The sequence below is a fragment of the Oryctolagus cuniculus genome, chromosome 5, assembly GCF_051225735.1.
Source record: "Oryctolagus cuniculus isolate XC-2025 breed Fujian yellow rabbit chromosome 5, ASM5122573v1, whole genome shotgun sequence".
Lineage (NCBI taxonomy): Eukaryota > Metazoa > Chordata > Mammalia > Lagomorpha > Leporidae > Oryctolagus > Oryctolagus cuniculus.
In genome coordinates, this window is record NC_142871.1 from 131,323,891 (window position 1) to 131,351,497 (window position 27,607).

The following is a 27,607-nucleotide window of genomic DNA, read 5'->3' on the forward strand; positions in this document are numbered from 1 at the left end:
ATGACTAGAGCCTGGGGTGATTACTGACGCCATAAACCAGAGTGTTAAATTGTTAAGTCAACAACAGGGTCACTGTGTACTTCCTCCTCATGTGGGATCTCTGTCCTTAATATGTTGTCCAATGTGAATTAATGCTATAACTAGTACTGAAACAGTATTTTATACTTTATGTTCTGTGTGGGTGCAAACAGATGAAATCTTTACTTAATATATACTAAATTGATCCTCTGTATATAAGGATAATTGAAAATGAATCTTGGGCCGGCGCCGCGGCTCACTAGGCTAATCCTCCGCCTTGTGGCGCCGGCACCCCCAGTTCTAGTCCCGGTCAGGGCATCGGATTCTGTCCCGGTTGCCCCTCTTCCAGGCCAGCTCTCTGCTGTGGCCAGGGAGTGCAGTGGAGGATGGCCCAAGTGCTTGGGCCCTGCACCCCATGGGAGACCAGGATAAGTACCTGGCTCCTGCCTTCGGATCAGCGTGGCGTGCCGGCCGTGGTGGCCATTGGAGGGTGAACCAACGGCAAAGGAAGACCTTTCTCTCTGTTTCTCTCTCACTGTCCACTCTGCCTGTCAAAAAAAAAAAAAAGAAAGAAAAAAAGAAAAAAAAAAGAAAATGAATCTTGATGTGAATGGAATGGGAGAGGGAGCGGGAAATGTGAGGGGTGTGAATGGGAGGGAAGTTTTTGGGGGAAGGAAAAGCCATTGTAATCCATAAACTGTACTTTGGAAAATTATATTTACTAAATAAAAGTTAAAAAATTTAAAAAAAAAAAAAAAAGAACAGTAGGGCAGGATCCCTTCTGATTGAATCAGGATAGCTTGAGTGGTAATGTGCTTAGGTGGACTAGAAGGAATCAGTGATGTGATCTGTTTATGCTTTGCAAAACCTTTAAATAGTTTTCTCTACTTAAAAGAAGAGATAAAAATTATTGGGTAGTATGGGTTTAATCATTCACGGTGGACAGAATTACAATTGAAAACGACGAACAGGGGATGGTGTTTTGGTTGTAGCAGTGCTTGGGATACCAGCATCCCATATTGGAGTGCTATTTGGAATAGTGCTTTGAGTCCTGACTCCTTTGCTTTTGATCCAAATTCTTGCTGGTGTGGGAAGGCAGTGGATGATGACCAAAGTACTTGAGTCCCTGCCACCCACATGGGAGACGTGGATCGAGTTCCTGGCTCTTGGATTCAGCCTGGCCCAGACTTGGCTGTTGCAGCCATCTGGGAAGTGAACCACAGGATATAAGATCTTTCCCTCCCTCTTTCTCCCTCTCTCTCGGTTGCTCTGCCTTTCCAATAAATAAATCTTAAAATAAGAACAATGGGTAAAGAAAAGAGGGGAACACAGGGACAACCCAAATTCTCAGTAATAGCTTTATAGGTAACACTGTACTTGACTGGTACAAGGGATTTTTATTGGTTGTAATTTCCAGATTAAGGGAAAATGATGATTCAACTACTTTTTAGAGTGATAGGTTATAGGTTTTAAATCATGATGCAGCTACATAAACAAGGAAAAAGGAAACATTTGGTAACAGGATTACAAAATGGGTTCTGGGTCTAGATAACAGATTGGAGCCCTGTATCCACCACTCACTATCTGTATGAGTTTAAGCAAGTGACTTAATAGCTTTCAGCCTCACTTTTATCAACTATATTTTGATAAGAATAATGGTGTTTGTTACGGTATTCAGAAGGATTTAATGAGATAATTGTATAGAGCACATAGCACAGGGCCTGGTACACAGTGAGCATTAAAGAAATGTTGGCTACAGTGATCATTATGATTGGTGTTGTCACAGGGAATGTGTTTGCTCAGCAGACATTGACTGAGGATAAGCTGTGTGTGAGACACTGCCAAGTCTTGGATGTAGAAAAGTCAGTTTGACATAGGCACTGCCTTCAAGGAGCTCAGTATATATTCTAGCTGTGGAGGAAGCAAATGCACACGACCAACTGTAAAACACTAATACATATTTTGCATGGGAAATAGTTTTAAGGCTGAAATAATAGAAAACAATGATCTGTCTCCCATGTCATACCATCAGAAGCAAAATGCTAATCCTGATATGCAGTGCTCAGATTCTTAGTATTTCAATTCTTATTTTTTAAATTTGAGAAGCAAGATATCGAATGCACATATCATATATATGATCACACATGAGAATATTTATATGAATCTATACCTGTATTACTACTACTCAGATCAAATAGCACATTTCCAGCATTCTAGAAGGTTCCCTCATACCCTGTCTCATTCAATACTTCCCCCAGAAGTAACCACTCCTCCGATTTCTGTCACCAATAGATACATTTTGTCTGCTTTGAGCTTTATGTAAATGGAATAGTTTAGTCAATGCTTGGGTTCTTGTCTGGCCAGAAAAGGGGAATAAGAACAATAGTACCAGATTAATAAATTTATAAATACTGAATAAGAAAACTTTACTAGTGAATAGAAGTTTACCTGTATAGTTGGCCCTGTTAATCTTTGGGTTACACATCCCTGGATTCAACCAAGCACAGCTTGAAAGTATTTAAAAAATTATTTTGTTCATACTGAGTGTGCACAGACTTTTCTTTCTTGTTATTATTCCTTAAACAGTAAGGTATAACAACTGTTTACATAGCATTTACATTGCTTATTAGGTATCATAAGTAATCTAGACATGACTTAAAGTACAGAGGAGGATGTGCATTGGTTATTTATGAATACTACAGCATTTAGGGGCTGGCATTATGGTGCCAGCATCCCATATAGGCACCAGTTAGTGTCCTGGATGCTGCATTTCCTACCCAGCTCCCTGCTAATGGCCTGGGAAAAACAGCGGAAGATGGCCCAGATCCTTGGGCCCCACATGGGAAACCTGCAGGAGGCTCCTGGTTCCTGACTTCTGGCTTTGGCCTGGCCCAGCCCTGGCCATTGCATCCATCTGGGGAGGGAACCAGCAGATGGAAGATCTCTGTCTTTCCCTCTCTCTCTGTAACCCTGACTTTCAAATAAATAAATAAAGCTTAAAAAAATACTACATCATTTATATGAGGGTAGTTTAGACAATCTGTGGATAAATGAGGTTAAAAGATGAATTTGTTTTGTTGCAAAAATTTTTGAAATCCATACATAATTTTTTATAATTATGCATTTTCTACTTTTTGAAGACTCCTCTTGTAAGGGATTTTAGTATCCGTGAATTCTGATATCCCTCAAAACAAACCTCCCACAGATACTGAGGGATGAATGTATGTCCAAATCAGGTAATCTTACCAAAGCTATAAAATGATGCTGAGAATGAGAAGGAACCTAAGGCAGATTCCCTTCAAGCAGTGGTCTCAAAGATGTTACCTTTCAGTCAGCCCAGACAGCTGGAGATGGGAGCTGGAAGAATCAGGAGAGGAGGGTTTGAGGACTTCTCCTCTTACACCAGTGTAAAGGGAGACAGAGGCCGTCTGGGATTGGATAACTTGTGAAATAAACTAGAGAGACAAGTTCTCAGTGCATACTGGCTCCATCTGTTCTCAGATTTTTGTTGGGATTACTTTCTTCCTGCACTTGTGGGAAGTGTGGTGGAGCAAAGGAAGCAGGTGGGAGGGATAGAGTAGACATGGACACCCCTCTGGGCCTATAGCGAGTTAGAACATTAACAGGGGCCAGAGCTGTGGTATAGCATTAACGTTGCCGCCTTCAGTGCCAGCATCCCATATGGGCGCTGGTTTGTGTCCTGGCTGCTCCTCTTCTGATCCAGCTCTCTGCTATGGCCTGGGAAAGCAGTGGGGGATGACCCAAGTCGTTAGGCTCCTGCATTCAGATGGAAAGACCTAGAGGAAGCTCCTGGCTCCTGGCTTTGGATTGGCCCAGCTCTGGCCATTGCAGCAATTGGGGAATGAAACAACTGATGGAAGACCTCTCTCTCTGCCTCTCCTTCTCTCTCTCTCTGTAACTCTGACTTGCAAATAAATAAATCTTTTAAAAAGAGAGGGAGAAAAAACATTTACAGCAGTCTTGTGTTTTTCTCTTTGTTCAGGTTGTTGCTTTGGGACTGTGATGACCGAAGCTATAGTTACTACGTTGAGGTTTCTACCAATCAGCAACAGTGGACGATGGTGGCTGACAGAACTAAAGTCTCCTGCAAGTAAGTCGCATACTTTCAGAAACTTATTCCAATGGAAAAGGGCGGTCTTTGCAAGGGATTCTGTGCATCCAGTGAAGATTCATGGAATCACCAAATTGTATCCTTAAAACGCAGTCTATTGATCCTTTACTTCCATGTTGACTGCTAAGTACTTGTATGAGATATGTGTAATGTGACTAAGCAAGGTTTCTCTATCTTGGGATTTGAATTTGACTCAGACTTTTGAAAATGCACCTAAACAGGAAAAAGATACTTTTCTCCTGCAATCTTTTCTCAGACCCTCTCCTGACATCCCATACTACCTCTTTAGGATTTTTTGGGGGGTGGGATTTGGTTGAAGTGATAGACCCTTGATATCCTATTCCACCCTCAGATCATTGTTAAGGTTAGCTGAGTATTTATCTCATCTCAGTGTTAGCTAGACTGTAACCTAAATGAAGGAAAGCCCAGTGACTTAGGTTGTTTACAGACAGAGGCATGTAGTGCACGTGGCACCGGGGCTATGTTTGAGCTTACCAACCTGCAGGAGATTCACCAGCCTAGATCATGGGCATAGCAAGACTTCAGAGCTTTTCTGTGTAAAGCCAGATTCTCTGGGAGGCAAGAGAGCAAATGGCTGCGATTTCTTTTTCTTCTTGGAAGTGAGATATAATCAACATACCATAAAATTCACCCCTTTAAGGTGTGAAATTCAATGGATTTTAGTATATTCAGAGAATTCTACGACCATCACACTATCTAATGTTCCAGAACAAGCCTCCTCCCCATTAGCAGTCACTCCCCATTTTCCTCCCACCCTGCCAATGTCAGCATCTGATAATCTGTGTTCTCTCGCTATGATTTGTATATTCCGGGCATCTGACAGAGTGGAATTCCATAGTATGTGACCTGCTTATTCCTGGCTGCTTTCACTTAGCGTGATGTTTTCAGGGTTCATCCATGTGGCATTTATAGAAGTTTGTTCCTTTTTATGGCTGAGTGATATTCCATTGTATGGATGTATACCATGTTGTTTTCCCATTCCCCAGTTGATAAACATTTTAATTGTTCCCACCTCTTGCCTGTTATGAATAGTGCACCTGAGAACATTGCTGTACAAGTTTATGTGTGAACTTAAATGTTTTCAGTTCTCTTCAAACGCTACCTAGGAGTAGAATTGCCAAGTCATATGGTAAAGTGGTTTAACTTTTGAAGGACCATAAACTTTTCCATAGCTTCTGCTCCATTTTGCATACCCATCAGCAATATATGAAGATTTCAATTTCTCCATGTTCTCATCAATAGTTGTTATTGTCCATATTTATGAATTTATTTTCATTTTATTTGGGAGGCAGAGGGACAGAGAGACAGATAGAAAGATATTTCTAACTGCGGGTTCACTCTCTAAATGCCCACAACTTCCAGGACTGGTTCAGGCCAATGCCAGGAGAGTCCATCTGGGTCTTCTACATGGGTACAAGGGACCCCTGTACTTGAGTCATCTCCTACTTCTAAGGGTGCACGTTAGCAGGAAGCTGGATCAGAAGTGGAGTAGCTAGGACTTGAGTCAGGCTTGAGTCAGTCTGACATGGGAAGCAGGCAACCACAGTGCTACCCCATATACCTTTTTGCTAACAACCACCCTAGTGGGAGTATAATGACATGTTGTAGTGGCATTGATTTATATTTCCCTGATGGTTAATGATGTTCAGCATCTTTTTGTGTGCTTATTTAGCCAAGATTTCATAAAAATATTAATGATGGCTTGTCTGATATACTGTCCAACACCATCGCTGCTTTTCTTGTGGTCATTATCATAGCATTTTTTATTGGTTAGCGTAACACTCATAAAACAAGTAAGCTGCCCTCTTCGTAGCTTGCTATAAATTACTGGGTGTCCCTGGTGGTGAAAGGGCTCTGCTGCAGAAGTGAATGAGGAATCTAGGCATCTTGCTTCTTGTGGTTCTTCTGTGTCTGGGGCCTCAGCAGCAGCGTCTGCATCTGGCTGCCGTGCCAGATAGGGAAAGAGCAGGCAGAAGGTCTCTCTGGTTCGGAGGACCTTGGCCTAAGTGTACTGTACATCCCTCACTCACATGCCACTGGGGAGAACTCCTCACTTTGCCACCCTGAGGCTAGTGCGGCTGAGAAAGGTCATGTGTTCCTGGCACCGCAGCCGCTTGCCAGTGGAGCTCAGATCTTGTGACCGTCTCTGCCACAGCAGAGGAAAACTAGCAGTTATTTCCTAACTAGTATTCTTGTGCTTTCACGTGTTTTATCTCATTTTGTCCTGAATACGAAACACCCTGTGGGATAGTATCCTCATTTTGTAGAAGAGAAAATGAAGTTCAGAGAGATTAAGTTCCTTTTCTGAGGAGCAGAGCTAAAATCAAAGCCCAGGACTCGGGGTGGGCATTGAGCACAGCAGTGAAGGCAACACTTGTGCTGCCTGCATCCCGTATCGCAGTGCCTGGGTTCAGCTCCTGGGTGCTTCCTGTTCCCGCTTCCTGCGAATTATGCACCCTGGGAGTCAGCGTGATGACTCAAGTACTTGGATCCCTGCACCCATGTGGGAGATCCAGATTGAGTTCCAGGCTCCTGGCTTAAACCTGGTCCAGCCCCAGCTGTTGCAGGCATTCGGGGTGTGATCCAACAGATGGAAGAACTTTGTCTCTCCCCAAATAAATAAAAACAACCAAACCAACAAAGGGTTCTTCCCATTGTACCACATTGACCACTAGTACCAAACCATTACTAAAGAGGGGATCAAACCAAGCTGTATCTTGGAAGGAGGGTAATGAAGTAGGTAACTTATTTCCAAAGTCCTAAACTCTTCTTATGACAGGAAGAACTCCTAGGCCTATGAACAACCAACCCCTCATTTGTCTTTCTTAAGTCTTTGCGTTTCATAGACAGCTCCCAGGCCAGATGCTGTTTTGCTTCTTCAAAACTCTTCCTCTGTTACAGTCTTAGTAGTCACGGCCACTTGTCCCTTCTGTCATCTTATATGTTGTAGACTGTAATCCTTGTCTCTTCTTTTTGTGTCCCTCGGTTGAAAGTGCCATACCATGCAGGTCTTTATCAAGCACTGGTTGACTAATATTGGCCAGGTACATGCCATAATGATTTTATATTTAGTTAATGGGTATTTTTTTCTTAATCCAAAAACTTACTCTTTCAGTACATTCTCTTAAAATAGCTTTGCTTTAAGTCAACATCTTATCCCCCCCTTTTTACTTTTTTGTTTCTGTTAGTCGGACTTAAATAATTTTTTGTGTTTTTAATTTTTTTTAACACCTAGATGCTATGGTAGTGTTTTACAAATTAGCATCTAAATAAGACCTTGGGAGAACACAAGTAGTAGCAAGAGTGCAGGTGCCTGTTAACCCTCAATGAAAGGATGAAATCGAAGATCGTGACTTTGTGTTTCTAGACACAAACTGAATCTGTTGTGCCTCCCACTGTCAAGTTTGGCTTTAAGAAATAGAAAAGATATGCAGATGATAAAAGAAGAAAGATTTTTTTTCTTTTTTAACTAATATACTCCAGAGAAACCCTCAGGAGGCAGTCTATAGCCTCAAGAATTGCAGCCTGTTCTTTATTGCAATAAATGTGTGAGTTATGTTATAAATGAAATCATATGGAATCTTTAAAGATCATAGCTCTGCCTGCCTTTTATTTTTGAAAGATATGTTTATATATTTGAAAGGCAGAGCAACAGAGAGAGAGGGAAGGAGGGAGAAAGTAGAGAGAGAGGGAGGGTGGTCAGTTGATCTTTCATCTGCTGGTTCACTTCCCAAATGCCAACAACAGCCAGGTCTGAGCAGTGATGAAACCAGAAGCCAGAAACTCCCTCCTGGCCTCCTACATGAGTGGCAAGGATCCAAGTATTTGAACTATCATCTGCTGCCTTCCCAGGTGCATTAGCTGGAAGCAGAGTAGCTGAGGGACTCAAACTGGCACTTTGATATGGAAGTGGGAATTGCAAGCAGCTTAACCCACTCCTCCACAGCCCTGGCCCTCAGCCGTGCCTCTTGGTTGCACTGTACCTAGTCCAGAGATCGGAGCGCAGGGTTTTGCTCTCCTCTGTGAAGTCCCCAGAAATGAGATTCTTCAGTATCTCTGTTAGGCCTTCTGCTTCTAGAGTGAAATATTTTCCTTTATAGTTTTCTTCAGTCCATCTTTTTTACAGTAAGGGTGTCCCTTGTTTTGCTCTAGGATAAAGGGCCATTTTCTACTGTAGTAGCTTGCTTTTGTATTGATTAACTTTAAATTACTTTTTACCTCTCTCTTTTCTTTTTTAAGATGGATTGATTTATTTGAAAGAGTTACACAGAGAGAGAAGGAGAGGCAGAGGCAGAGGCAGAGAGAGAGAGAGAGGGAGAGAAAGAAAGATGTCTTCCATCTGCTTGCTTCATTCTCCAGTTGGCCACAACGGCCGGAGCTGCACCCCCCCCAAAGCCAGGAACTTCTTCCAGGTCTCCCACATGGGTGCAGAGGCCCAAGGACTTGAGCGATATTCTACTGCTTTCCCAGGCCATATCAGAGAGCTGGATCAGAAGTGGAGCTGCTGGGACTCAAACCGGCACCCATATGGGATGCAGGTGGTGGCTTCACCTGCTAGGCCGCAGCGCTGGCCCGTACCTCTCTTTCATCACATAATCTAACCTTGTACTTGTTAGCCTTATTTCAAAAGACTTCCTTTCCAAATCATTAGCACCTTTTCTCTGTTTTTAAATTGTTGAACTACACATCTGTTTTTAGCACCAGTTTTAAATTATAAACACAAATGGAAAATTAACTTAATTCAGAAGGATGTAAGTGAAAAGTGAGCCTTTACCTTCCTGACTTGTTCCACACTTCAACTCTTTTGACCTTGCAGTTTCTGTGACTTCTGCATTGTAAATTGTATTTTATGCCCCTACTTACTAACTTGTTAGCCTTACAAACTCCTCGTTAGAGAGGAATGAAAAGTTTAGCTCACTTAGCTGAGCCTCATTTTGTTAGTTACATGTTTCTTTTTCATTATGCTGTTTCAAGTATTTATATTTTGAAATTAAATGGTGATTATGTTTAAAGCTCCATTTTGGACCCATCAGTTATAATGTATTTCCAGACTTCCTACTGTGTGATGAAGTTGCCAGCTCTGCATTCCTTCTGTCTTTCCTTTCTGCTTTCCATCTTTGTTAGCTCTATCCATGTTGACATTGCAAAACTTTATGTACTTACTTTTTGTTTTATAATTTACAGTTAAGTCTTCCATTTGCTAACTATAAATTGATCCTGGAAAGGGAAAACCACTAGGAACTTTTATAATATTATGTGAAACATTGTTTGAAACAGATCTAGTAATCACATGGTCCTGTGGAGTGGGGGCGGGAATCAGCAGTGGTTCTAAGTTTGTGCCTGGCTTGGAAGAATGATACCCTGTTCAGATCAAATAGATTAAATTGTGTTACAAGTGCTCAGAATTATTCCACGTGTTAAATAGCTTCATAATAGCCAGACTTTATTTTTCTGCAGTTCCTAATTGTCTCTTTCCTGTTGCAGAAGCTTCTGAAGCATACTGTGTATCCACTGGTTAATTCTGAGCAGGTTGCTTCCTACACCTACTCAGCAGCTGTGGTTCTCAGATCGCTTTTTCTTTCCTATCTTGGTTGGTAGCAGGGTTTCTTGGATTTCTATCCTTTTATTTATTTATTTATTTGTGAAGGGTGGGTAAAGGGTTAACAAGAAAACCTTTTCCTTGGCATGAGATATTGACGATTGTCTTTTGAGATCTGAACCCCTGAAAATCTGAGAGAAGCAGAATGGCAGCCGTGTTATCAAACAGCACTGCCTGTGGTGAAAATTATTGCTCATTGGTGAATTGCAGCTGGGCTGGGAAGTCTGTGCATAGCTGGTTGGAAGCTGTAGCTCTGGACTTCCCTGAGTATGATGACTTTTGTGGCTGCACTTGTGCCTTGTGAATGTGGGAGCTATGCTTTGGAACTGTTAAAAGAAACAGCGGTTTCTGTTGGGAATGTGGGACTTCTAAGCCGGAGTCTCCACGTCTGCCCATTGCTGAGTCTTACATACTTTCACCTGAGCTGTCACCTGAGGACAGCTGTGTAGACTGCTACAGCAGCTCCCACTGGGAAGAAATGCTTGATGCTGTCCTGGGGGGCTGTGGTGTTTCCCGTTCACTCTCCTGAGTGAATCTGAAACTTGACTTGTTTGGGTTAAGACCATTCGTGAATATCACACAGAGTAAATCTGTAGATTTTTTAAATATTTATTTATTTACTTATTTGAAAGAGTTACATAGAGAGAGAAGGAGAGCCAGAGAGAAAGAGAGAGGGAGAGAGAGGTCTTCCATCTGCTGGTTCACTACCCAATTGGCCTCAATGGCTGGAGCTGCACCAATCTGAAGCCAGGAACCAGGAGCTTCTTCCAGGGCTCCCATGCAGGTGCAGGGGTCCAAGCACTTGGGCCATCTTCTACTGCTTTCCCAGGCCATAGCAGAGAGCTAGACCAGAAATGGAGCAGCCAGGACTCGAACCGGCACCCACATGGGATGCCAGCACTGGAGATGGCAGCTTTACCTACTACACCACAGGATCAGCCCCTAGTTTTTTTGTTTGTTTTGTTTTGTTTTGTTTTCAAAAACCATATGGCAAGCACATTTTATTCATTCTTGCATGTGTATATCATACTTTGTTTTTTTTTTAACTTTATTTAATAAATATAAATTTCCAAAGTACAGCTTTTGGATTACAGTGGCACCCCCCCATAACTTCCCTCCCACCCGCAACCCTCCCATCTCCTGCTCCCTCTCCCATTCCATTCACATCAAGATTCATTTTCAATTATCTTTATATACAGAAGAGCAATTTAGTATATATTAAGTATAGATTTCAACAGTTTGCACCCACACAGAAACACAAAGTGTAAAGTACTGTTTCAGTACTAGTTATAGCATTAATTCACATTGGACAACACATTAAGGACAGAGAACCTACATGTGGAGGAAGTGCATAATGACTCCTGTTGTTGACTTAACAATTGACACTCTTGTTTATGACGTCAGTAATCTCCCTAGGCTCTAGTCATGAGTTGCCAAGGCTATGGAAGCCTTTTGAGTTCGCCATCTCCGATCTTATTTAGACAAGGTCATAGTCAAAGTGGAAGTTGTGGAAGTTCTATCCTCCGTTCAGAGAAAGATACCTCCTTCTTTGATGGCCTGTTCTTTCCACTGGGATCTCGCAGAGATCTTTCATTTAGGTTGGTTGGTGTTTTTTTTTTTTTTTTTTTTTTTTTTTTTTTTTTTTTTTTTTTTTTTTGCAGAGTGTCTTGGCTTTCCATGCCTAAAATACTCTCATGGGCTCTTCAGCCGGATCTGAATACCTTAAGGGCTGATTCTGAGGCCAGAGTGCTGTTTAGGACATCTGCCATTCTATGAGTCTGCTGTGTATCCCGCTTCCCATGTTGGCTTGTTCTCTCCTTTTTAATTCTATCAGTTAGTATTAGCAGACACTAGTCTTGTTTATGTGATCCCTTTGACTCTTAATCTTATCATGTACATCATACTTTGAATATGAAATTCCATTACTTCAGAAGCTTGAAACATTGCCATCTATCGTGTAATATTGTTAATGAGAAATCTGATGGCAGTCTGATTCTGTCCTTTACAATAATTTCTTTTTCTAAATAAACCTTTAGTATCTTCCCATCCTTGGTGGTGTTCAGATTCACAGTGGTGTAGCTCACGTGGGTCACTTTTCATCCATCCTGCTCATTTTTGTCCAATATGGAAATCTGCCCAGATCTCCTCAACTTACGAACAAGTGATATTTCACACACCTAAAATTTTCTGGGAAGTCACTAAAATCTTTGAATTGTTATTATCCTGGCTTCCAGATTGCAGTACCTCTATGAATGTATTCTCCTTGCATTTCTTTGATGGTGCGTCGGTGGATTCCAGGAAGAGAGGTGACTACACCTGCAGTTTTGTTGTGCACACTGACTTGTGTTAAGTTATTGAGACTCCCAGCTGACCCTCAACCATTTTCCCTTTCTTCTGTGTGGCTGATTGTACCTCTGCCGTGTTGTATTACTGTCTTGTTTCCTGCCAGAGTGTACTTCCTCGCTTGTTGACCTTATCTGTGTTCAAATTGTAACCATTTCTTCACTTTGTCATTGGTCTCCCTGAGTGACAGATGTTAGTGACCTCAGCCTTAACCTTTCCAAGACTGTACCACCCTTGGCAAACATTTTGGCGAATATAAATATAAATGTAAATATAAATTATTAAATACTGAGAATTAAGTAATGAAAATTTTCTTTTCCACCTGGGAATTCTTAGAATTTCCACCTAGAAAGAACCTGCCTTGTATTTGGCTTTTTTAAAACATGAGATTTGTTTTTATTTATTTGAAAGGCAGAGAGAGAGATATCTTCCATTCATTCACTTCCGAAATGTCTGCAACAGCTGGGGTTGGGCCAGACTGAAGCCAGGAGCCTACACCTCCATCTGCGTCTGCTGTGTGTGGTAGGAGCCAGGTGCCTCTCCAATCATCTGCTGCCTCCCAGGAGTGTTAGCTGGAAGCTGGATTGAAAGTGGAGCAACTGGGGCTTGGGCCGGAACTGTGATAGGGGATCCTGTGACCCAGTGGTGCCACAATACACACCCCTTTGTCCAGCTTTTAGCCTCTGGTTTCCTCACAAGTCCTCTGTCTGCTCACCTGATTTACCATTCTGATTCCCCTCTGAGGGTTTTCTTCTTCATTTTAAATATCCATTAAAATGATATTGCAAAGACACTTTTTTCTTAAAAAAAACAAAACAAAACAAAACAAAACAACAAAAAAAAACCTTCTTTATTTAAAGGCAGACTTATAGGGGCCACCACTGAGATGTAATGGGTAAAGCCGCCACCTGCAGTGCCGACATCCCATATGTGTGCCCCAGCTACTCCACTTCCTATCCAGCTCTTTGCTATGGCCTGGGAAAGCAGTAGAAGATGGCCCAGGACCTTGGGCCCCTGCACTCATGTGGGAGGCCCGGAGGAAGCTACTGGCTCCTGGCTTTGGATCAAGCGCAGCTCCAGCCATTGCAGCCAGCTGGGGAGTGAACCAGCAGATGGAAGACATCTCTCTTTCTGCCTCTCCTTCTCTCTCTGTGTAACTCTTGACTTTCAAGTAAATAAATAAATCTTTGAAAAAAAAAAAAAAGGCAGACTTATAGAGAGTGAGAGAGATTTCTATCCACTGGTTCACTCCCCAGATGGCTGGCAACAGCAGGAGAGCTGAGCCAATCTGAAGTCAAGAGCCAGGAGTTTCTTCTGGACTCTTATATGGGTGCAGGGGCTCAAGCACTTGGACCATCTTCTGTTGCTTTCCCAGGCACACTAGTGGAGACCTGGATTGGGAGTGGAGCAGCTGGGACTTGAACCGGTGACCATATGGGATTCTGGTACCACAGAGGCAGCTTTATACACTACACCACAGCACCAGCCCTGCAAAGACTTATTTTTTTAAGGTTTATTTATTTATTTGAAAGTCAGTGTTACACAGAGAGAGGACAGGCAGAGAGAGAGTCTTCCTTCCACTGGTTTACTCCCCAGTTGGCTGCAACGGCTGGAGCTGCACCGATCTGAAGCCAGGAGCCTGGAGCTTCTTCTGGGTCTTCCATGTGGGTGCATGGGCCCAAGGACTTGGGCCATCTTCCACTGTTTTCCCAGGCCATAGCAGAGAGCTGGATCAGAAGTGGAGTAGCCAGGACTTGAACTAGTGCCCATATGGGATGCTGGCACTGCATGTGGCAGCTTTATCCACTATGCCACAGCGTCAGCCCCCCAAGACTTTTTAATAACCTAAGAAAACACTAATATAATAAAATTTTTAAAAAGATTACAGAATTATGAGCCGGCGCCGCGGCTCACTAGGCTAATCCTCCGCCTTGCGGCGCCGGCACCCCCAGTTCTAGTCCCGGTCAGGGCGCAGGATTCTGTCCCGGTTGCCCCTCTTCCAGGCCAGCTCTCTGCTGTGGCCAGGGAGTGCAGTGGAGGATGGCCCAAGTGCTTGGGTCCTGCACCCCATGGGAGACCAGGATAAGTACCTGGCTCCTGCCATCGGATCAGCGCAGCACGCTGGCCGCAGCGCGCCAGCTGCTGCAGCAATTGGAGGGTGAACAAATGGCAAAGGAAGACCTTTCTCTCTGTCTCTCTCTCTCACTGTCCACTCTGCCTGTCAAAAAATAATAAATAAATAAATAAATAAATAAATGTATATTTAAAAAAAGAGATTACAGAATTATGAAAGTATCATCACAAGTAATAAAATAAAAATGATGGAAGCAGAAAACCTAAAGGAAATATGCCAAAATGTTAATAATGGCTGCCTTTGTGTAGTGGGGCTATGTAAACTATTTCTAATTTTCTACATTTTTTACCAACTTACATGTATTTATTTTAAAATCTAAAAGAAAACTTTTATTTAAATTTTTTTCTTGCTGCAGCTCTGAGTGTTTTGTAGATGTTATCCTTGCCATTATTTGAGTAGCATATGCTGGCAGAGTGGCCTGGGTTATTCACTGACAGCAATTAAAAAAAAAAAAAAAAAAAAAGGCAAAGGCATTAAGTAAGTGCTGTGCGTAGCATGTCCCAGCAGCCAGCTCTCAGGACCTTGCTGCCACTTGCCCCAAGCACAAGTTGTACTTCCCTGAAGAGGACACTTGAACCTTGTTTCCCCTCTGTTTGGCCCTGTAGGGCCCTTACCGCTCAGTTCTCCTCGAGTACTTCTTCCATTTGCCTTTCCCTGGAACTGTAAAAGTCCATTTCCGTCTGGGTTTCCTCCTCAGAGGAGGTTGGAGCACCATGCCGAAGCAGGTCAAGTCTACACATCCTGGGGCTGGGAAGCTCTCCCTCTGTGCCTTCCCTGAAAAGCACCTTCAGCGTCTGTCACCTGGGAAGACCTGTTAGGGGTCAGCTCACCTGCTGCCTGCTTACATTCCCACCCGAGAATTACTGTGTGTCCCCTTTGCCAAGTGTGCTGTCACTTGATGCTGGGAAGGACAGAGTTCTGTTGTGGGGCCTGTGGCTAGAGCTGCCTATTCACAAGGAACCTTAGAAGGAGGTATCATGTTTCTTCTTCTAAGTGCTGCAGTGGCTGAGGATGACAGGATAAATGGAAGGTGGAGAGTTACAGTCTCCGTAAACTCTTTCAAAGTGCGGCAAGATTGAAAAGTGGCTCATTTTAGCCTAAACAATTTACATTGCCTCTGATTGTCCGCATCCTCTCTGCTACTGGGACAAAGTTTTGAGCTGTCTTTCTGCTTGTTTTGTTTCTTAGCCTGATGCTTAACAAAGTGAAAACCTTGGGTTCATTCCAAGAGGTCACTGCTGGCGGTAGTTTGGAGGTTGTATGCACAGGGCAGGGTGTCCTTGATGTGGTGCAGTGGAGAGAGAGTGGGTTATAAAGCAGGCAGTGTCTTTTTTTTTTAGAAAGCTTTTATTTAATAAATGTAAATTTCATAGGTGCAGCTTTTGGATTATAACGTTTCTTCCCCCCATACCTGCCCTCCCACCCCCACTCCCGTCCCACCTCCTACTCCCTCTCCCATCACATTCTTCATTAAGATTCATTTTTAGTTATCTTTATATACAGAGATCATCTCTATACTGAGTAAAGATTTCAACAGTTTGCACCCACACAGACACAAAGTATAAAGTACTGTTTGACAACTAGTTTTACCATTAATTCTCATAGCACAACTCAGTAAAGACAGAGGTCCTACATGGGGAGCAAGTGCATAGTGACTCCTGTTGTTGATTTAATAATTGACACTCTTACTTATGACATCAGTAATCACCCCAGGCTCTTGTCAAGAGCTGCCAAGGCTATGGAAGCCGCTTGAGTCCACAAACTCTGACCTTATTTAGACAGGGCCATAATCAAAGTGGAAGTTCTCTCCTCCCTTCAGAGAAAGTTACCTCCTTCTTTGATGGCCCCTTCTTTCCACCGGGATCTCACTCACAGAGATCTTTCATGTAGGTCATTTTTTGCCAGAGTGTCTTAACTTTCCATGCATGACATGCTCTCATGGGCTTTTTAGCCAGATCCAAATGCCTTAAAGGCTGATTCTGAGGCCAGAGTGCTGTTTAGGGCATTTGTCATTCTATGAGTCTGCTGTGTGGCCTGCTTCCCTTGTTGGATCAATCTCTCCTTTTTAATTCTATCAATTATTATTAGCAGACACTTGGTCTTGTTTGTGTGATCCTTTGACACTTATTCCTATCTTTATGAGCAGTTACGCACTTAAACTGATCACTTGAACTAGTAAGATGGCATTGGTACCTGCCAACTTAATGGGATTTGGAGTCTCATGGCAAGTTTTTAGCTTTACCCTTAGCTTAACCTTAAGTCTGAGGGAACGTGTGCTGAACTGTACATCTCTCTCTCTTATTCCCACTCTTATTTTTATTTTTTATTTTATTTTATTTTATTTTATTTTTTTTTTTTTGACAGGCAGAGTGGACAGTGAGAGAGAGAGACAGAGAGAAAGGTCTTCCTTTTGCCGTTGGTTCACCCTCCAATGGCCGCCGCGGCCGGCGCGCTGCGGCCGGCGCACCGCGCTGATCCGATGGCAGGAGCCAGGAGCCAGGTGCTTTTCCTGGTCTCCCATGGGGTGCAGGGCCCAAGCACCTGGGCCATCCTCCACTGCACTCCCTGGCCACAGCAGAGGGCTGGCCTGGAAGAGGGGCAACCGGGACAGAATCCGGCGCCCTGACCGGGACTAGAACCCGGTGTGCCGGCGCCGCTAGGCGGAGGATTAGCCTAGTGAGCCGCGGCGCCGGCCCCCACTCTTATTTTTAACAGGGATCAATTTTCAATTGGATTTAAACAACTAAGAATAATTCTGTGTTAAGTAAAGAGTTCAACCAATGGTATTAAGTAGAAAAAGAAAATACTAAAAAGAATAAAACAGTAAGCTGTTCCTTGACACTCAGGACAAGGGCTGATCAAGTCATTGCTTCTCATAGTGTCAATTTCACTTCTGCAGGTTTCCTTTTAGGTGCTCAGTTAGTTGTCACAGATCAGGGCGAATATATGATATTTGTCCCTTTGAGACTGGCTTATTTCACTCAGTATGATATTTTTCAGCTTCCTTCATTTTGTTGCAAATGACCGGATTTCTCTCTCTCTCTCTCCCTCTCTCTCCTTCCTTCCTTCCTTCCTTCCTTCCTTCCTTCCTTCCTTCCTTCCTTCCTTCCTTCCTTTCTTTCTTCTTTTTTTCCACAGTGTAGTATTCCATAGAGTACATATCCCATAATTTCTTTATCCAGTCTTCTGTTAATGGACATTTAGATTGATTCTGTGTCTTAGCTATTATGAATTGAGCTGCAATAAACATGGAGGTGCAGACAGCTCTTTTATTTGCCGATTTAAATTCCAAGGAGTAGGATGGCTGGGTTGTATGGTAGGGCTATATTCAAGTTTCTGAGGTATCACCAAACTGTCTTTACCAGTTTGCATTCCCACCAATAGTGGGTGAGTGTGCCTTTTTCCCCATATCCTCAACAGCATTTGTTGTTGGTAGATTTCTGTGTGTGAGCCATTCTAACCAGGGTGAGGAGAAACCTCATTGTGGTTTTGGTTTACATTTCCCTGAAGGCTAGTGATCCTGAACATTTTTTCATGTGTCTGTTTGGCCATTTGGATATCTTTTTTTGAAAAATGTTTAAGTTCTTGCCCCATCTTTTAAGTGGATTGTTTGTTTTGTTGCTGTGGAGTTTCTTGATCTTTTTATATATTCTGGTTATTAATCCTTTATCAGTTGCATAATTTGCAAATAATTTTTCCCATTCTGTCAGTTGCCTCTTCACTTTCCTGTTTCTTTTGCAGTACAGAAGCTTCTCGATTTGATGTAACCCCAGTTGCAGTGTCTTCCCCATCAGTACTGGTGCAGAGAAGTCCACAGTTGGTGTCAAGTTGCAGTTTCCAGGCAGGGACGGAAGCTCTTGCCTGAGCCTAGACCTCACTGAAGCATCCCTGTTTCTTGTGAGTTTGTGCTGCAGTAACACAGGCTGCTCTCCGCCTTCTCGTGCCTGCAAGGTTGGAGGAGTGTGTTTGTTTGTTCCTTCTGGAGGTGTGAGCCAATTAATGGGCTCTGCTTGTGTAATTGTCACTTTTTAAGAGCTCCATGAAGATTTTATTTTTCTCTTTTCATGCTTAATTTCAATTTTTTACACAGTATTTGACAGTAATGAAAAAAGCCAGTCATGTTCTTTCCTGTCTTTTTTTAAAAAGGGCAAGCTTTGCTGTTAATTTTGTCAGGAGTTTTAGAACTTAAACGCTAAAGAAACATGTTCCTGTAAGAAGAATGTCAAAATGAAAAAAAAAAAAAACAGTACAGCAAACCACCAGAATTCAGATCACAATTCGTATCTCCCCTCCAGCCTCACACACACACACACACACACACACATCAAATCTGATACAAGGCAGATTCCTGTGTTAATGAGGAAACATCAGAGCTTGCCCTGTAGGAGGCATCTGCATGGAGACACCTTTTAACCAAATTGTTGTTTATAGGGCTATGAAGTACCGTGGACGGATAAATATTTTAGAGGAGAGAACATTGATAGGGGGTCAGTCTCGGTCATACCCACACATTTAGAGGGACTGATCTTTCTTGTTGCAGAAGGCTTATGCAGAACTTTCCCCAGACACTGGAAGGCAGGTGGAGAGTAGATTCCGATGCTAAGCATGTGAACTGACGGAGTTCTGAATGCAGAACTGTCGGCAGGTCCTCTGGACTCCAGTGGGAGGCTCTTCCCTGCCCAGAACATCTGACAGGCAGAGGAGCTGGAAGGAAATGAAGTTCTCTTGAGTAGCAGATGGTCAGCAGGAGATATCTGAGAGTAGTTCTCATTTCTTCCTTCCTTCCTTAACCCAGAAGCCATATTTTATGGGAGGGTAATAATTTTTTCCATGCCTGTTACAAAAAAAAAAAAAAAGGAAACATACCTCAGTAAAACTTCCTCAGTGAGCTGTGTGAGCACACTTAAGATGTACACGGTCACAAAGATTTTTCTTTTATGATGGAAATAACTTTCCTGTTAGTGTTACGTTCCAAATGGCAAAAATAAATCCAGGTCACAGTCCAGCTGCCACTGCCTCCGCTGCTCTGCTGACTGGCCTCCCACATTCTGTCTCTGCCCTCCCTCAAGTTCACCTCTGCACTGTAGCCAACAGGGCACTTCTCAAGCACTGCTGTTGTACTGTTTCTGCTCGGGACCCTGCACTGTTTCCTGGACCAGCACCAGAGTTGTCTTCCTAGCTGTTCCCACCATGCATTGGGCTCTGTCCTCCCACAGAGACACTCTGCGTGTGCTGTGGTCGCCTCAGTCTGGAGCCCACCCCTGCCCTTTAGTTCACCCCCTTATTCTGTTCCCAGCTCAGAGGCCACTTTCTCAGGAAGGTCTCCCTTGCTCACTCCTCTCAACAGATCACCTGGTCATCCTCTCTGAGAACCAAGCTGTTTCCCTTCACAGCCCACGCTGCAGTTTGCAACAACCATTCCTTCGCATGGTTGTCAAATTGCTGTGGTTCTTCCCCACCAGAAGGCAAACTCCCAGCCAGCAGGCATTAGGTCTGCTTTCCTCGTTCTTGTTCGTGGTGTCCTAGAACGGGCCCAGCACCTACTGGATCGGTGCCTGTGTCTGAGTGAATGCAGCATGAGGGCCATCACTGTGACTCCAGTCACAGTATGTGTTAGCGTCATTCATCCTGCGACTGTCTGGAGCTGTCGTCATCAGAGTTCAGCCAGGAAGTCTGTCCATCCCAGTGCAGGTGCTGTCATATGGAACAAGGAAGTTTGTGGGAAGAACAGGAAGTGCCCCTCTTGGAGTAGTCATGTACTACCATTGATCGAGTTCTCTTCATCCATCTGTTGCTGCCTTGTCACTCTTGACTCGTTCCCAGCCCTATTCTATTCCTGCCATCGTTGCCAGGGGTTCAGTTTTCTATGGCTTCCACTTCTATCTTTGCCCCTGAAGTTAATGACTTGGATCCACCAGGAACAGTTTATCACTTGAGGTTGGTTACTGGTTGGGAGTCCGTTCCCTTTGTTTTAGTCTACTCTTAGGGAGAATAAAGTTTTTCTAGATGGAGGGGCCAAGTGCTTTTAAAACCACGCTGATCCAGCTGTGCCCCTTTCACTTCTGAAACAGATTTGACTTAAAATCTTAAGTTTGGCAGATCAATATGTTTCAGTTGCTTCTCTGAATTTTCAGAGTAAAAGGTTAAAAAAAAAAAAAAAAAAAAAGGCCCCAGTGACCTTAAACTCCAGCGAGCACTAACTGTTTGTGGAGGCAATCCACGTGCCTCTCCCAACAGGGTAGGCTGTGCAGCAGAACAGGTCCTGCTCTAGAGTCCTCCCGCAGATGGCCGCAGGGGTCCAGCCCAGCACTGTCCAGGGAAGTACTCAGGCCACACCTTAATTAAACCCTCCCCTGAGATGAGCATTTCAAGGCACATGTGGGACCCACTGCTCTAATCCTAACATGGATAACTGAGCTCTGGACGCCACAGTCCCGGTCATCATAGTTGGCTACTGTAAAGCATGGATGGTCAGCATGGTGTATGCAGAAAAGGCAAGTGGAGCCTGTTGGTTGGTGGGTGAACAAAGGAGCCTCCAGGCCCTAATAAGAAGGCTGTCTTGGTTACCATGCCATCCTCAGTGCTGGCTCAGCTCTGCCTCATGGTGCTAAGAAAAAGTGCTCCTGCAACTGCCAGGGCCCAGCACGCACACAGGATCAATTTTGAGAACCGAAGGGGCACTCTGCCTTAACTGTCTTGCTTGTTTTCTTGGCCTCGGCGATCTCTCCTATCCATGTTTTCCATCAACCCCTTCTGCGATGACTTTTCAAACTCAGCTTATCTCAACTCAGACTCATCATCGTTTTTCCCCCATAAAGCAGCTCCCTTCCTGCGGGTGGCAGCACCTTTCTCCCGGGTACTCTTAACTCTTCGATGCGTTCTTTGCCCCACAGCCAGTCAGGTACTGCGTGCTTTCTTTGCACTCTTTCTCCCTTCATTTCTGTTCACCTTGCCTCTTATCTTTTTTTTTTTTTTTAAGATGTATTTATTTATTTATTTCAAAGAGTTACACAGAGAGCATGAAGGAAAAGCAGAGGAGTGGGGGGTCTTCCACCTGCTGGTTCACTACCAGTGAACTGCACCTATCCAAAGCCAGGAGCCTCTTCCAGGTCTCCCACGCGGGTGCAGGGCCCAAGGAAGTTGGGCCATCTTCTACTGCTTTCCCAGGCCACAGCAGAAAGCTGGATTGGAAGTGGAACAGCCGAGACTTGAACCAGCGCCAATATGGGATGCCAGTACTGCAAGTGGTGGCTTAACCCACTACGCCACAGTGCCAGCCCCTTGCCTCTTATCTTAATTGAGACCTTCATGCTTCTTTCCCAGGATATTTAGAGGTCTGTTCTGGATCTCCCCCAGTCCACACGCATCTGTTGCTATTCCAGTGTCTAGAACATTGGAACATTGTTGCTGAGTTGTTCTTGCTGTGATCCCTTAATCCCCAGTAAAGGGACCTTCTGGGAGTCTATTGAAAGAAGCGTCAGATCCTTGTCTGGATCATTGTCTAAATGACTGGCAACTTTCCCCAAATATCTGATTGTCAAATATTCTGCCCCATTAGACCATATGTCAAGATTTCAAATGTACAATTACCACATCTCTCTGTCTATAACCCAGGGTAGGGAACCTTTTTTCTGTCAAGAAACATTTGGATATTTATAACACCGTTTGCAGATCATGCAGAATTATCAACTTAAAAATTAGCCTAGGCCGGCGCCATGGCTCACTAGGCTAATCCTCCGCCTGTGGTGCCAGTACCCAGGGTTCTAGTCCTGGTCGGGGCGCTGGATTCTGTCCCTGTTGCTCCTCTTCCAGTCCAGCTCTCTGCTGTGGCCCGGGAAGGCAGTGGAGGATGGTCCAAGTCCTTGAGCCCTGCACCCACATGGGAGACCAGGAGGAAGCACCTGGCTCCTGGCTTTGGATCGACGCAGCATGCCAGCCGTAGTGGCCATTTTAGGGGGTGAACCAATGGAAGGAAGACCTTTCTCTTTGTCTCTCTCTCACTGTCTAACTCTGCCTGTCAAAAAAAAAAAAAAAAAAAAAAAATTAGCCTAATGGGGCTGGCGCTGTGGTGCAGTGGGTTAACGCCCTGGCCTGAAGCGCCTGCATCCTATATGGGCGCTGATTCGAGACCCAGCTGCTCCACTTCCGATCTAGCTCTCTGCTGTGGTCTGGGAAAGCAGTAGAAGATGGCCCAAGTCCTTGAGCCCCTGCACCCATGTGGGAGACCCAGAAGAAGCTCCTGGCTTCGGATCAGCGCAGCTCCAGCCATTGCGGCCAATTGGGGAGTGAACCATCGATGGAAGACTCTCTCTCTCTCTCTCTCTCTCTGTGTGTGTGTGTGTGTGTGTGTGTATGTCTCTGTCTCTGCCTCTCCTCTCTCTCTGTAACTCTGACTTTCAAATAAATAAATAAATTTTTTTAAAAAGTAGCCTGCTAGGGATCTAATGAATTTAGAGTCCTGGGTGCGTTTGCCTTGGCTGGGCCAGACCCAGTGATTTCACAGACCTTCTGTGACCATGGGGGTGTTCCTGACCTTCTGTGACCCATGGGGGTGTTCCCCGACCCTGCTGTAACCAGACTTTCTCACCTTTATCTCTCTGATTGTCTTCTTGCAGGTATCTTCCTATTTCTTTTCAGCCTGGCCCAGCTGCTGTTGTCAAATGAGTCTGTGCTTCAGATTGTATTTATTTCCTCTGGCTGATAGTCAGTCTCCACCTCCTCTGTTTCCTTCAGGATCAGCCCAATTCTGTGTAATTTCTTCCTTGGTCTGTCTCCTCCCTGAGCACATGACTGCTCTGTTATCTAAATGTCCAGTGTAATTTGTTTACATATAACTTGATAATAGCCACTCTCTTGGATCTGATTCAGAGAGGAGAGGAAATGAAAATTAGGCTGTGAGGAAGGTTCCTTTATAAAAATCTGACCAGTTTTTAAGGTACACTGGGATTGATCCCACTGGAAACAGCCAGCTTTTCCCAGGGTAGGGTCTGTAGTTTCGTAACTAAGTAGTATAGCCCAACCAATCATGACATCTATTTGTCGCCTGGAGGCGGAGGCTCATATCACAGTGTGAAGGAGAATACTGAGGAGCCAGGAAAACATTTCTCCTCTGTAGAAACTTACAGGTTATACAGACTGTACTGTTTGAGAACTAACTCTCCTCCCTCCCTCTCCCTCTCCCTCTCTCATACACACACAGTAAAACACAAAACAGAATCCTAGAATCATAGTTATTATAACTGGAAGTACCTTGGAAATCATAATCTTAGCCTCTCATTTTCTTTTTCTGTTATTTTAAAGAGTTTTTTTTTATTTGAAAGAGCCACAGAGAGAGGCAGAGACAGAGAGAGAGGTCTTCCATCCACTGGTTCACTCCCCAGATGGCCGCAACGACTGGAGCTGCGCTGATCCAAAGCCAGGAGCCTCTTCCAGGTCTCCCACGTGGATGCAGGGTCCCAAGAACTTTGGCCATCTTCTGCTGCTATCCCAGGCCACAGCAGAGAGCTGGATCGGAAGAGGAGCAGCCGGGACTAGAACTGGTGCCCATATGGAATGCCGGTGCTTTAGGTCAGGGCTTTAACCCACTGCGCTATAGCACTGGCCCCAGCCTCTCATTTTAGAGATGAGAATTTGAGACAGAAGACACAAGTGCCTTTCCCAAGTTCTTATCTATTGGTAGGGTCTAAATTAGAACCCAGGTCTCCTGATGCTAATCTTTTTTCTCCCAGAATTTTAAATAGCTATAAAATATAAAACCATAGTAAAAACTAAACTAAACTAAAAAACAAAAACAAAAAACCAGACCTGTAAGTGCTATAAGAATACAGGCATGATCTAAGTATAGAATGGAATTAGGAAGGCTTTCTGAAAACATGGATTTTGAGCCTGTTACTGGCCCACATTTGAGCTGGGACAATTGGTGATTTCTCAACCAAAGAGACGTATGAACTTCAGATTCTAAAATCATATAAAGGGGGCGGAGCTGTGTTGTAGCAGGTAAAGCTACTACCTGCAGTGCCAGCATCCCATATGGGCACTGATTCAAGTCCCGGCTGCTCCACTTCCCATCCAGCTCTCTACTGATGCAGCTGGGAAAACAGCAGAGGATGGCCCAAGTCCCCTGGGCCCCTGCCCCCTTGAAGGAGACTCAGAGGAAGCTCCTGGCTTCAGACTGACCCAGCTCTGGCCATTGCAGCCATCTCGGGAGTGAACCAGCAGATGGAAGATTTCTCTATCTCTCCTTCTCTCTCTAACTCTGACTTTCAAATAAATAAATCTTTTAAAAAATCACTTAAAGATACAAGTGAAAAATGGATTTACCTTCCAGAAGGTATGATAAAGACTATAAATTGCAAAGAAATTCACCTATTTTTTCATATAACTTCCTACCTTGCTATTGCTACTATATTTTCCACAGAATATTAATCTGTCCAGCCTATTGGCTGTATCATAATTCATATTTTTAAAAATTGGAGTTAAAAATACAGCCTCTACACCAGTGGTCAAGTCCAGATCACCTAGGGGTTCATTATCCAGGCGTAGAGTGGATTAGCCTGTTTCTCTTGCCTCTTCCTTCCTATTGCCTACTTTAAAAAAATCATTACACTGTTCATTAGACCATTTATTAGGCCATTTCCTTCCACCAAGAGAGACTTGCATGTGTGTTTTTCCTCTGTTTCAAGCCAAGATCCATAAAGCATATTTTCCCCACAGTTGACGTTTTCTTTTCACGATCCCTTGAAATGGAATGTAAGTGAATTTCACCACGGTGCTGCAAATTATGTACTGAGTATCAGTAATAAGCATTTCTTACCAAGTTCTCAAGTGTCGTTTCAAAGTAGTGATCATCTGGAATTGCACACATTCACCAGCTGCTTTGCAGGGACTTGGTGACTGCTTCCTGTTCGCATCCCCATTCACGCCCACAGAATAAGCCTAAACATGGCAAAAGGCAGTCTGCACTCCTAGGGAGGTGGCTTAGCAGCCTGACTGCTGGGTGGTCATCTTGTTGGTGCTGCCTTCAGGCAGCACTGCACAGTGAGGTCCCAGTGAGCTCCTGGCTTGCCCCTGGCGAGGAAGACTGGATGATATTCCTCACTCCCTCTGAGACCCACAAAGTGTCTTGTGTAAATTTCAGATGTGGGAGAGATTCCCAGGCAAAGGAGGATACCAAATGTTGGTCCTGCTCTATTAGATGACAGTAACTTGTTTCTATTGTTGCCCCGCCCCCCTGCCTAATTCTCTAGGGAGTTACTTAGTGCTTGGTAGGATTCGGCCCTGAATAGATAGGCTTAATAGAAATTCTGACTGCTGGAACTTTGAAATATATAGTGTTCTCTCTAGGGTATTTGGGGAGAGGGGCAGGAAGGAGGGGCTTCTGGAAGCTTATTTGTTTTGTTTGTTTCAGTTTTTAGTCTTCTGAATTAATTTTTCCTAATTAAAATAAAAACCCAGACCTATGCTAATGCGGCATTGCGGTCGCAGTACTAGAGTGCCAGGACCGCAGGGCTCCTGTGCTCCCAGCACCACCAGGCCCCTCCTGTGATGGTCTCTGTCCATCGCAGGTGCTTCTCATGGGCTCCCTGAGAGCCACCCTGTGAAGCCTGAGGGCTGCGGTAGCATTAAGGAGTTGTTGAGGTTTTGGTAATTCATGGCGTGTACTTGAGTCTGCAATTACACATGCATTCATTTTTTAATTTCTAGTCAGATTTTCAAATTCATCCCTTCACATTGCATTAATCTGGTCTTCTTCTATTAATATTAATTAACTTTATAAATTTCTGAGGAGGTGCAAAGGAGCACAAGGCACAGTTGTCTGAGCCTTTCATACTGGGGGATGGAACAACTGATATTTTTCAGGCACTATTTTCTTCTTTTGTCACTTCCTTAATTAAGATTATCATTCAACTAATATTGAATCAGTGCCCTGCCAGGAACCCCTATCTGTGGGGCATGGGCCTGTGTTAACTCAATAAGCTGATATTTGTCTATTCATTAATTTAGCAGACATATGAGGGGGTCTTCAAAAAGTTTGTAGGAAATATGTAATTTTGAAAAAACTGCATGGATTTCAAATATTTTTGCAGCAAAATAAACTTACCCTAATTCCTTTTTCCACAACCTTTTGGAGGTCACCTCGTGTTCTGGGCCACTGCTCTGGGTCAGGCCCTATACTGGCACTTTCTCCTCTCGCAGATTCACTGGTTAAGCTTTCCCAGTAGGCTCCGGACCAGTGGAGATGGTGGCTAGGGGGTGGGAGGGTGAGTCTTGATCTAAGTGCAAATGGAGGCATTGTTGGGTTCTGACACACAGCTGGACCACATCTTCTTGTGGAATCAGTAGGATTAACATTCGCAGGAGCAAGCAGCATGCTAAGTCAGGAAGCACGTATTACACAGACAAGTGTGCTTGTCCTTGGTGCATAAATAAAGCTCTTGTCCTCTCCCTTTAGCCTTCTGGAGGGAAGTTCAAGTATGCCTTTAAGATCAGATCTTCCTGGAGATGGCAGGATTGCAGTCTGCACGCTCCAGTCAATCTACTCTTTTGTCAGCTTTTGTATTGCAGACAATCACCTGGGCCATGGGGAAGCGTAGTAAATTGACACTGTTTTGTTGCACTCCAATGTGGGTGCTTTGGCTGCCCTTGCCGGCGGTAAGTGTGATGTTCAGTTTGTAATACACAGTTTGTACTTTCTGTGAACCATGTAATACTGTATAATAAGCAGTAATTTTCCACTTATCTTGATAACAGGAGGCTTCTGCTTTGCTTTTAGCAATAGCCAAAATGTGGGTGTTTCCCCCCCCTCATCAATATGGTAGATTTTCAGAGCCATCTTTTTCTCACCAGATATATTGACAGGTTGTTGCCAAAGTTTGTCCAAAATGTGTAATGGTCAATCTTTCCTTAAAAAGGCAAAGTCAAATAAAGCGGTTCCAAAGTAGCCATGATAGTAAAACGGCTGCATGCTTCGGAAGCTTGTTTCAGCTGTCTCCTGGCCGTGCTTCTCCTCAAGGGATTGGCATCTTGATGCTTAGCCCAATAGTGAGGACAATAAAACTGCCAAGTCTCAAGTTACTGTTTGAAATTTCCTACGAGAGAGGATATCTTCAGTATAAAGCGAACTTGCCCTGAGTGACTTGGTGCCCTTCCCCGAGAGCGAGAGGCTCTTTTATGCTCTGTGCTCTTCTCCCCTGAGACACACACTATCAAGACTGGATGAGGCACTTGCTCTGATTTCTTTTTATTAATCATTGGAAAAATGCATTTGGAAAAGAAACAGACAAAAGCGTTATATTGTAATCCTTCCCACCTCTGTTTGAAGTCATCTGTTTTCCCTTGATGCTCAAAGCATCACAGAGTT

The 27,607-nt window shown here is 43.9% G+C and overlaps 1 protein-coding gene across 3 annotated transcripts in view; it reads left to right on the forward strand.

Annotated features, from left to right (window-relative positions):
- BTBD9 (BTB domain containing 9) overlaps window positions 1-27,607 on the forward strand; it is a 449,433-nt gene that overhangs the window by 350,033 nt on the left and 71,793 nt on the right. For all 3 annotated transcript variants that reach the window (XM_008262867.5, XM_017345091.4, XM_089333970.1), the window contains one exon: window positions 4,022-4,129. In XM_008262867.5, the coding sequence (XP_008261089.1) occupies window positions 4,022-4,129 (108 nt within the window). The remainder of the gene's footprint in view (window positions 1-4,021; window positions 4,130-27,607) is intronic.